Source organism: Protobothrops mucrosquamatus, unplaced genomic scaffold (assembly GCF_001527695.2).
Source record: "Protobothrops mucrosquamatus isolate PMUCROS unplaced genomic scaffold, P.Mucros_1.0 scaffold5341, whole genome shotgun sequence".
Lineage (NCBI taxonomy): Eukaryota > Metazoa > Chordata > Lepidosauria > Squamata > Viperidae > Protobothrops > Protobothrops mucrosquamatus.
Window position 1 is genome coordinate 5,349 of NW_015391204.1, and position 12,229 is coordinate 17,577.

The window sequence follows — 12,229 nt, forward strand, 5'->3', positions numbered from 1 at the left end:
CATGATAGAAAAAACTACTTTGCACATATAGACTTAGCTATGCTTGTAAACACACTTGCCATATATGTATATCCGACCCAATGTGTCAAATTATGAGTGGTTAAATCAGGATCATATGCTTGCCTTCTGATACTTTTGAAACCCACCCCTAACAAACCTCAATAAAAGGTTTGTCTCGAGCTAGCTCGGGGCTCACTCATCCCGAGGAGAATTTGACTCTGTGTCTTTGTTCTCACTCCGTTCGGCGCGGGACTGCCCGGACCCTCTCGTGGTGAGCCCGTTGGCCACGAGAAAAGCCACAAATAATAATAATAATAATAATAATAGGTTTTTCCTATATGCAGCCATCAAAGGTACAAGGATACAGGTAGTCCTTGACTTACGATCACGGTTGAACCCAAAATTTCTGTTGCTAAGCAAGACAGTGGTTAAGCGACCTTTCTTGCCACAACTGTTAGGTGAATCCCTGCAGCTGTTAGTAACCTGGTTGTAAAGTGAATCTGGATTCCCCATTGGCTTTGGTTATCAGAATGTCGCAAAAGGTAAATCACCTGAGTCATACATTTGAACCAGTTGCCACGTGGTCCAAATTTTGATCACATGACCATGGGGATGCTGCAACGGGTATTAAGCGTGAAAAACGGTCATAAGCCACTCTTTTCAGTGCCATTGTAACTGAATGGTGACCAAATAAATGGTTGTAAGTTGAGGATCACTTGTACCCTGCAGTGAAAACTTTTCAAATTTGCGAGCCTTGGGGTGACTAAGCTTCTAAACACGAACAACAGTCAACTTTTCCTACTTTTTAAAAGGGAGGACAGAACCAACAGCTTGGCCCACACCCCTAGAGAGTGTTATGCCATTAAGACTCCTTCCCCATCTGTCTCCATGGTGACTGTTAGTAACTATATCCCTGTTGTCATGGCGTTGCTAGGAGAACCCGGGGGAAACCCTTGAGCAGGGCCAAAACATGCGGGTCTGGCCTAAATCAGGGGAACTCCCTGTTATTCTACAGCCAGCATTGAAACTCAGTTAACTCTTTAGGTGTTCACTTCTATTTAGAAAATATGCATGTTTAGGCCCTTCTATAGCTAAAACAGTAGGAGAAGGCTCGAAAGAATAAGAAACTCCAAAGCTGACCAAATCAGAACATAAAATAATAGGGTTGAAAAAGGCCTTGGTCGTCTTCCAGTCCAACCCAAGGGAAATTCAGCAGAAATTGTAGAAAAACTCACCGGTTTTCTTCGCCTCATGGAGCGCGACATTATTTATTTATTTATTTATTTATTTATTTAAAAAGTAGCTCATACCTGTAGAAATGGTGGCCTTTTGTGTTAGGTCCTACGACCTCCATGCTACTGGTGTAAATCAGATACTGGACTCCTTGTGCGACACAGGCCTCAATTACGTTCTTGGTTCCTAGAGGGAAAGAGGGGGAAAGGGGATAAGATGAGGAGAGGAGGAAGAAGAGGAGAAACAATGCAAAACATGGCAGTCCACCATGGCCCTCGCCTGCTAGGAAAGAAACAGTTCTGCCAGGAATGAAAAAAGAGAAGGAATGAAATTTGTGAGGTTTTTATTGTCTTGTGGAAAACGAAAGGACTTTTATGAATTCCAGAGGGTTTTTAGCAGAGAGATTTATTGTGCAGGTTCAGAAGCATTAGAGACAAGCAATTCTGAACCCTGAGGGCGGGATCAGACTTCAGTTTTATACTATCCTTCTTTCAGGAACAAAGAACTACACATTGAAATACACATTGTAATACATTAGGTTCGTTTCNACATATTACTGACACAGAATTTTCCCAGTGATTATGCATTATTCCTGACACATCATTATTCTAGTAATTATGCAGACAAATCATTATTTTAGTAATTGTTCATTATTCCACCTTAATTGAGTAGGAACCAATTGTTTTTGCAGCTCGTTTTCCTGCAGGAACCAGAGGCTAACTGTGAGAGGGACCTTGGAGTCCTAGCGGACGATCGCTTAACTATGAGCCAGCAGTGTGCAGCAGCAACCAAAAAAGCTAATACAATCCTGAGTGGTATAAACAGAGGCAAAAAATCAAGATCACGCGAAGTATTAGTACCGTTTTATAAAACCCTAGTAAGACCACGCCTGGAAAACTGCAGCCAATTTTGGTCACCATATCACAAAAAACGACGTTGAGAGTTTGGAAAAAAAATTCGGAGAAGAGCAACTAAAACGATCAAAGGCCTGGAGACTAAAACATATGAAGAACGGCTGCGGGACTTGGGCTTGGCTAGTCTAAAGAAAAGAAGAAACAGGGGAGACGTGATAACAGTGTTCCAGTAACTGAGGGGCTGCCACAAAGAAGAGGGGGTCACGTTATTCTCCAAAGCACCAGAGGGCAGGACGAGAAACAATGGTTGGAAACTGAGCCAAGAGAGAAGCAACCTGGAATTAAGGAGAAACTTCCTGACAGTGAGGACAATTAACCAGTGGAACAGCTTGCCTCCAGAAATCGTGGGTGTTCCATCACTGGAGATTTTTAAGAGCAGGCTGGACAATCACTTGTCTGAGATGACTGGACTAGAAGACAATCACTTGTCTGAGATGACTGGACTAGAAGACCTCCAAGGTCCCTTCCAGATCTGATCTATTCTATTCTATTCTATTCTATTCTATTCTATTCTATTCCTATTCTATTCCTATTCTATTCTATTATTCTATTCTATTCCATTCCATTCCATTCCATTCCATTCCATTCCATTCCATTCCTATTCTATTCTATTCTATTCTATTCTATTCTATTCTATTCTATTCTATTCTATTCTATTCTATTCTATTCTATTCTATTCTATTCTATTCTATTCTATTCTATTCTATTCTATTCTATTCTTCCATTCTATTCCATTCTTTGCAGCAGAGAACCTGGAAAGAAGTAACTGGGGAAGGCAAAGTTATTTTGTAAAAGCCAAGATACTTTTGACCTTGCTCAAGTAGCCTTTCTTTGCAAACCAAGCCATTTCCTGCAGATTTGTCTGTTATCAGACATTGCTTGGGTGATGATTCAGCTGGCAGAAAGGCATATTATTGTAATTCAACAAATCCATTGCTGGGAGTGGATGCAACACCCCACCCTCTGTTGCAGTCCTGGGAAAATAAACAGGCTTCCAGGTCTGCCTGGAATGACAACAAGGTCAGCATGAGAATTCTCCCATGCCATGATTGTGGGTGCAAGCTATCTGCTGGGCTGTGTGTATATCTAGAGTCCAGGCGTGAATGGTAACCAAAAAAAAGAAAAAAGAAAAAAGGATTTGGAAGGGATTTGTGCAAACCCCATTTCCCAAGTTTGTGAACCACAAGAAGCCTGAAGCTAGGACTTCCAGACAACCCTTAGGAAACGTGTGGGACCTAGAGGTTATATTCACCCTCAGGTTACAGAAAACAACAGCTGTCTTGGCAGCATAATGAGAACCTGATCCAGTCTAAGCCTCTGTAGAGATAATAACAGGACATGGTCAGATGGCCCAGCCACTTAAAAAAGCTATTTCGTATTCCTATGATCCATTCTCCTTTTAACCACGATCCCACTCTTTCAGGGAATAAGAGATCTCATGTGAAAGAAGTGTTTACATTTTAGGTTCAGTTATCTTTTTTTAGGTCTTTTTCCTTCTCCAAATTACTAATTCTGTGTGTGTGTGTCATGGTATGTTTCTCGGCTATTTTAAAACACACTCTTTGACTCACTTCAGAAGTTAGAGCAATTCTGTCTCAGTCAATGTAAGTATAGCACTGTAATACAACAATAGATTGGATCCTGCACTAATTAGTGGGTTGTCATGAGCAAATTGTCAGCGTCGGAGGAAACAGGTACGGGGGCCTGAATGGTGGAACCATAAACCAGCTACACCAGTTGGATTTGCAAGGCACAGCTAGAGAAATGGGCTGGTTCAGAATTTCATGAGAAGACAGCCAACAGCATTCATTTTCTAGCACAGTGGTGGTGAACCCATGGCACGCGTGCCAGAGGCGGCACTCAGAGCCTTCACTAGCAGCCCCCCCCGGAGGAGAGTCACCCCCGAGCTCAGCCCGTGCAGAGCAGCACGGCCAAGGATATGGCAGCTGGGACAAGACTCCGCCGTCACACCCCGTTGCGCGCAGTTGATGCTGCAGGGTGCAGGCGGACGGGGGTTGCCATGGCGCTGCTGGGCCACCTGGGTGATCTGCGGCAGGCCGTAGAGGCAGTGGGTGGCCCTGTGGGTGGGCGGGGCGCGGGGATGGAGCGGGGTGGGCAGGGGGCAGAGTGGGTGGCGGGGCAGGCCCGGGTTTTGGGCACTCGGTCTCTAAAAGGTTCGCCATCACTGTTCTAGTCTCTCTGGAAGTGCTTCTCAGTGTTGGCAACTTTAAACTGTGTGTGGACTTCAACTCCCAGAATTCCCCAGCCAGCATGCTAGCTCAGGAATTCTGGGAATTGAAGTTCACACGTCTTAAAATGGCCAATGTTGAGAAACACTGATCTATAGATTTGCTAAGGGAAAGGGGAGGCATTTGAGATGAAAATCAAATTTGTCAAGGAGACAAGATAGAATAATCAAAGTGATTTGAGTTCTAGGTGGGCTTCCTTTCATAAAAAATAAATAAATAAAACACAATAGGCGACTGACAGGTGTCAGGCACTGGAGGATCCCAGGGGCTCTCCTTTTTCTGGCTTGCAAATGAAAGTCTCTGTTTATAATAGATTAACCCAGAGAAGGAGAATTTTACAGGGTGAGAAACTATTCTCTTTAAATGACTTTGCTATTTAAACGATCTTGGTCTTGTCCAAAAACATTCGACGTTTTGAAATATAAACTTGCAGGCTTTCAGATCAAGTGCAATGCCAAAAGTCAAATCTCAACCCAAAATTGCTGACATGCTGCATTCATTCATTCATTTATTTGTTCATTCTTGAGAACATTGTTGAGCAGATCTTCCCTGAATATAAATCATAACAATTCAAGAGAGATATCAGGCGTATTGAAAATGATGCATTTTTTGCTACTTCTATTTCTCCCGATTGTTTGATGGGATTTTAATATTGTATTACAGGCAGTCCTCAACGTATGATCACAACGAGGCCCAACATTTCTGTTGCTAAGCGAGATAAAGTGAATTATGCCCCATTTTACCGCCTGTCTTGCCACAGTTTAATAATAATAATAATAATAATAATAATAATAATAATAATAATAATAATAATAATAATAATAATAATAATAATAATAAAGTTGGAAGGGACCTTGGAGGTCATCTAGTCCAACCCCCTTCTCAGGCAAGAAACCCTATACCATTTCAGACAAGTGGCTGTCCAGTCTCTTCTTAAAGACTTCCAGTGTTGGAGCATTCACCGCTTCTGGAGGCAGGTTGTTCCACTAGTTAATTGTTCTAACTGTCAAGAAGTTTCTCCTTAGTTCTAGGTTGCTTCTCTCCTTGATTAGTTTCCATCTGTTGCTTCTTGTCCTGTCTTCAGGTGCTTTGGAGAATAGCTTGACTCCCTCTTCTTTGTGGCAGCCCCTGAGATATTGGAACACTGCTATCATGTCCCCCCTCGTCCTTCTCTTCGTTAAACTAGACATACCCAATTCCAGCAACCGTTCCTTATATGTTTTAGCCTCCAGTCCCCTGATCATCTTTGTTACTCTTCTCTGCACTCTTTCTAGAGTCTCAACATCTTTTTTACATCGTGGTGACCAAAACTGGATGCAGTATTCCAAGTGTGGTCTTACCAAGGCATTGTAAAGTGGTATTAACACTTCACGTGATCTTGATTCTATCCCCCTGTTAATGCAGCCTAGCACTGTGTTGGCTTTTTTGGCAGCTGCAGCACACTGCTGGCTCATATTTAAGTGATTGTCCACTAGGACTCCGAGGTCCCTCTCACAGTTACTACTATTGAGCAAGGTACCCCCTATACTATACCTGTGCATTTGGTTTTTCTTGCCTAAATGTAGAACTTTACTTTTTTCACCATTGAATTTCATTTTGTTGGCTCGTGCCCAGTGTTCAAGTGGTTGCAAAAGGTGATCAGATGACCCTGGGACACTGCAACGGTCATAAATGTGAGGTCAGTTGCCAAGTGCCTGAATTTTGATCACATGACCATGGGGATGCTGCAGTGGTCGAAAGTGTGAAAAAACGGTCATAAGTCACCTTTTTCAGTGCCACTGTAACTTTGAATGGTAAGTAAACAAACTGTTGTAAGTCATGGGCTGCCTATATATTTCAACAAAGGTGGGAAAATAATTTCAATTTTGGGGCCTCCTGAGAGGGTCTTAGGGGAGCCTAAGGCCACATTTTAATACTGTTTTCCTACCTAAGCTCCTTAAATTGTATGGACAATAATCCTAGTGGATTCAAAGAAGGGATTTACTGAGATTTCAAACTAGAAACTCAGGGAAAGCCAAATGGAAATTCACCCTGAGTGAATGATGATCCTACCTCACAGGGTCCTTGTGAAAACAAGAAACTGGGCATGTTTAAAATATAATAAATAGAGCAGCCCAGCATTTCTCCTCTAAAGACCGCTCAATTCTACTTCCCAACAGGTTGTTACTTTGGAAAATAATCATTTGTCATCCTGACAACTGAGCCTGTTAGTTGGTTCCAAGACTATTGCTGCAAAAGTCTGAATGGAAGACAACAAAACTCCTCTTGGATCATCCTTCGCTCGTTTGATCCACCCTGGGACATTAATCATACAAACAAAAGTATAAAGACGCCTCCTATGTGGGTGTTGTTATTCTTGCTCCTGACTCATTTTAGGCACAACCTTTAAAAGCAAAATGTCTCTTTTAAAAGCCCTCTGAAGCTTCTCCCAAATGCCCAGCAGAAGCATCACATTAGGCTTCTGGAGCCAATCCAAATGAGCTCTGAAAAGCCCAGAAAAATAAGCAAAGACCTTGGGGGGATTGGCACACAACAGAAGGCGAGGGCGGAAGCCTGTGGCATTCCAGCCAGGGGGGCCCCAGATGGAGAGACGAGATGCTTTCTTTGAGGGCAGGAGAGTGTTAAGAATAAAATCAATCAAGATAATACAAAAGGAGAAGAGACCCTTCAATAATAATAATAATAATAATAATAATAATAATAATAATAATAATAATAATAATAATAATAATAATAATAATAATAATAATAATAATAATAAAAAGTTGGAAGGGACCTTGGAGGTCATCTAGTCCAACCCCCTGCTCAGGCAGGAAACCCTATACCATTTCAGACAAATGGCCGTCCACTCTCTTCTTAAAAACTTCCAGTGTTGGAGCATTCACCGCTTCTGGAGGCAGGTTGTTCCACTGGTTAATTGTTCTAACTGTCAGGAAGTTTCTCCTTAATTACAGGTTGCTTCTCTCCTTGATTAGCTTCCATCCGTTGCTTCTCCTCCTGCCTTCAGGCGCTTTGGAGAATAGCTTGACTCCCTCTTCTTTGTGGCAGCCCCTGAGATATTGGAACACTGCTATCATGTCCCCCCTCGTCCTTCTCTTCATTAAACTAGACATACCCAATTCCAGCAACCGTTCCTTATATGCTTTATAGCCTCCAGTCCCCTAATCATCTTTGTTGCTCTTCTCTGTACTCTTTCTAGAGTCTCAACATCTTTTTTACATCATGGTGACCAAAACTGGATGCAGTATTCCAAGTGTGGCCTTACCAAGGCATTGTAAAGTGGTATTAATACTTCACGTGATCTTGATTCCATCCCTCTGTTAATGCAGCCTAGCACTGTGTTGGCCTTTTTGGCAGCTGCAGCTGCCAAATTCTATAAATTCTGTTCTGTTCTGTTCCATTCTAGTCTAGTCCAAATCCAGTCCAGTACAATCCAATCTAATCCACTCTACTCCATTCCATTCTATTATTCCGTTCCGTACATTCCATTCTTCCAGGGCATGTAAACCAGCGATGTAAATACTTTGTTCTTGGAAATGTGGATTGTATTTGTTGCACAAATAACATCAACAGCTTTCATCTCATTTTCCGTTCCTGTCACGTTCAATGAGCCATTCTGGTTGTTTATTCCATTCTATATGGAATAAATCTCATGCTATCATCATCATTCATCATCAGCAGCATCGTATTGTTGTTGTTGTTGTTGTTGTTATTTTAATAAAAGCAAGTGGAATCATTTCAAGAGAATTGTTTCCTCCCCTTTCTTGCCTAACATCACATGCATGAATATCAACTTAAGGTATAAGGCCTTTTTAAAAACCCAAACCTTGTCTTGGTGGAAACCAAAAACTTTATTTATTTTTTTTTTAAAAAAAGCAGCTGAATCAGAAAAATGGAATTATATTCTTCATCCAGCAAGTGCTAGAAGAGATGTGGAAGTAAGAATTACTCTGCTAGGCCATTTCAAAATGGGGGCACGATTATGCCTCAAAGGTTCCCATACGAAAAGATTCCGCAACTTGGACAATTGATGAATTGTGGAGAAAGCAGGGATGGAAGCTTTTATCTCAAATAACATTTTGGGAATGTACAAAGTGGCATGCGTCTGCTAGGATGAGCAGATCTGAAGAGCTTTGGAATTTTGAGAAGATGGAAAGTTGGCTCTTCTTAAATGGCTGCCAGAAAGGACTGCGCATTTCCAAAATGGCTGCCATAGAGAAGATACGGCCTCTTAAAAATGTCCTATCAATTGGGGTGCAACTATCAAGACAGCAAAAATACAGGTGGCACCAGAGAAAGGCAGTGACTGACTGGATTTTCCCAGTTGGCTCAGCTAAATCCCCACCTGAAGTGATCTAAAGTTCACTTCACCTGAAGTTTCTCAACCTCAGCAACTTTAAGACGAGTGGATTAATTCCCATAATTCCCCTGGCAGCATGCGTCCATTTCAGATGGCTATCACCTCAATTCTATCCTATAAATAACAACAACAACAACAATAATAATAACGGGTGGAAGCTAACCAAAGAGAGAAGCAACCTAGAACTAAGCAACCTAGAACTAAAGTCCCTTCCAACTTTATCATTATAATAATAATAATGATGATGATGATGATGATGATGATGATGATGATGATGATGATGATGATGATGATGATGTTGGAAGGGACCTTGGAGGTCATCTGGTCCAACCCCCTGCTCAGGCAGGAAACCCTATACCATTTCAGACAAATGGCCATCCAGTCTCTTCTTAAAAACTTCCAGTGTTGGAGCATTCACCGCTTCTGGAGGCAGGTTGTTCCACTGATTAATTGTTCTAACTGTCAGGAAGTTTCTCCTTAGTTCTAGGTTGCTTCTCTCCTTGATTAGTTTCCATCCATTGCTTCTTGTCCTGCCTTCAGGCGCTTTGGAGAATAGCTTGACTCCCTCTTCTTTGTGGCAGCCCCTGAGATATTGGAACAATGCTATCATGTCCCCCCTCGTCCTTCTCTTTGTTAAACTAGACATAGCCAATTCCAGCAGCCATTCCTTATATGTTTTAGCCTCCAGTCCCCTAATCATCTTTGTTGCTCTTCTCTGCACTCTTTCTAGAGTCTCAACATCTTTTTTACATCGTGGTGACCAAAACTGGATGATAGGCAGCTTTGTTACTTTGGATTCAGTGTGTGTGGTGTGCCTTCAAGTCAGTGTTGACTCCTGGTGATTGCCTGGATAAGATCCTGGATGTTTTCTTGGCAAGGTTTCAGAAGTGGCTCACCATTGCCTCCTTCCCAGGGCTGAGAGAGAATGACTGGCCCAAAGTCCCCCAACTCTAGTCAGAACTAGAACTCACGGTCTCCTAGTGTCTAGTCTTATTCCTTTAACCATTGTACCACACTGGCTCTCATGAAGCGTACAGGTAGTCTTTGACTTACAACAATTCATTTAGTGACCATTTGAAAGTTTAATGGCACTGAAAAAAGGGACTTGCCGTTTTTCACACAACCATTGCACCATTGCCATGACCACATGATCAAAATTCAGATGCTTGGCAACTGATTCATGATGGCTGGGGTCATGTGATCTCCTTTTATGACCTTTCTTGTGAATCACTGTGGTTGCTAAGTTAATAACAATGTTATTAAGTGAATCTGGCTTCCCCATTGACTGACAAGCAAAATCAATGGGGAAGCCAGATTCACTTAACAACATTGTTACTAACTGCAGTGAAGAAAGGTCATAAAATGGGGTTAAAACTCACTTGGCAACTGTATTGCTTAGCAAATTTTGGGCTCAGTTGTGGTCATACGTTGAGGACTACCTATATATATCCAAGTGAAAATCTACACTCAAATCCTATAGATTTCAAAGTATCGATGGGAATAGTGGTCACAGGCAACTATCCCATCAGTTCTCAGGCTATAAAGCCATGGACGACCAATTGCACAAGGAAGCCCATCAATCTCCCAGCAGAGGGTCTTCAGGGGCAGCCCCATCAAGGCATAAGAGCCTTTGATCTACCTCAGTAGTGGCGAACCTATGGCACGGGAGCCAGAGGCGGCACTCAGAGCCCTCTCTGTGGGCACGTGCACCGTCGCCCCAGTCCTAGGCCTTCAGCTGGATTTTATAAAACCTTTTCCCTTTAGGCCTCCGCCGATGTGTACAAAAAAAAAAAAAAAAGGTTCCATCAATCAGTTAATTTCAACTTCTCGCGGGGAAAAAAAAGATCTTGCAAAGTTGGAATTGATTGATTGAACTTTTTAGTCCCACCCAATCTGCCGTTACCACCGCAGCCACCCCCACCCAATGGGCCATGCCCACCCAATGGGCCACACCCAGCCAATGGGCCACACCCACCCGGCACTCGACGATGCATAAGTGGATTTTGGGTTGCAGTTTGGGCACTCAGTCTCTAAAAGGTTCGCCATCACTGATCTACCTGATTTCATGAATTGATCTACCCCCCTTACTAATCAAGAAGAGAAGCAACCTCGAACTAAAAAAAAATCCCTGGTAGTTAGAACAATTAATCAGTGGAACTACTTGCCTCCAGAAGTTGTGCATGCTCCAACACTGGAAGTTTTTAAGAAGAGATTTGTCTGAAATGGTATAGGGTTTCCTGCCTGAGCAGGAGATTGGACTAGAAGACCTCCAAGGTCCCTTCCAACTCTACTCTACTCTACTCTACTCTACTCTACTCTACTCTACTCTACTCTATTCCGAATCTCTACTCTACTCTACTCTACTCTACTCTACTCTACTCTACTCTACTCTACTCTACTCTACTCTACTCTACTCTACTCTACTCCACTCCACTCCACTCCACTCCACTCCACTCCACTCCACTCCACTCCACTCCACTCCACTATTCTATTCTATTCTATTCTATTCTATTCTATTCTATTCTATTCTATTCTATTCTATTGAAGCTAACCTTACTGATCGCCAGCACCCCATCTCAAGGCAGCCAATTGAGCATCCCAGCTCAAGGCACCCATCTCAAGGCAGCCAACACAGGCTGGCACGGAATCACGACAGTGGTTGCTAAGTTAATCCAAAGTTGAATTAGACATTGTGGGGGGAAAAAAGACCTTTCTTTTGTCTTTCTCCTTTCTTCTAGTATTCAATTTCATGGGATCACCTCTGGTTCTAACAAGATTTGTACCCGCTTTGCCTATTACTCCAGCATCCACATGAGCAACTCAGCACTTTTCTATTTTTCAGGCTTTTTGAATCGTCTTTAATTATACTTTAATTTATACTGTTTTAGATTTTGAAAATTAGATGGCCTAGTTTTCATCCATCATTTTATTTGATTTTATTGTATATATGCTTATATTCAAATTGTATCATTTGGTAGATTTTATTATAAACCACCCAGGGAATTTTGGTTACTGAATGGGCTAAACATTTTGATAGACAGACAGATAGATTTATCTATAGACTTTAAAAGTAAGAGTGCCATCAAGGATATAGAAAGTAGCCTAATTCCTGTTGCTCTAATTCAGGATTCCGAAGCAAAGATTGCCTTTCTTAGCTTAGTGTTAAACTAAGAAGTGTATTCTGGGTTCAGAATAATTGCAAACAGAGGGCTTAGAAAAACTACAGATGATTCATTTGTGCTGCTCCACCTTTCCTCGCCCTTTCTGATCAAGTTTCAAGTTCAAGTTTATTGCATTTATATCCCGCCCTTCTCCTGGTAGACTCAGGGCGGCTTACAGCCAACTAAAAACAGAACAATTGATACCACATACAAAATTAAAACAAATTAAAAAATATATTTAAATAGGCCTTCTCTTGTTGTTAAAAATTAATTAAAAATCCAATAGTAAAATATCCCTAGGCCAGTCCTGCC

The 12,229-nt window shown here is 41.9% G+C and overlaps 1 protein-coding gene across 1 annotated transcript in view; it reads right to left on the reverse strand.

Moving 5' to 3' along the window:
• Positions 1 to 1,310: 1,310 nt before the first annotated feature.
• Positions 1,311 to 12,229, reverse strand: part of LOC107299717 (3 beta-hydroxysteroid dehydrogenase type 7-like) — a gene marked incomplete at its 3' end in the record, with an annotated part of 67,545 nt that continues 56,626 nt past the window's right edge. Inside the window, exon 4 of the mRNA XM_015829060.1 lies at positions 1,311 to 1,419. Coding sequence (XP_015684546.1) covers positions 1,311 to 1,419 — 109 coding nt within the window. The remainder of the gene's footprint in view (positions 1,420 to 12,229) is intronic.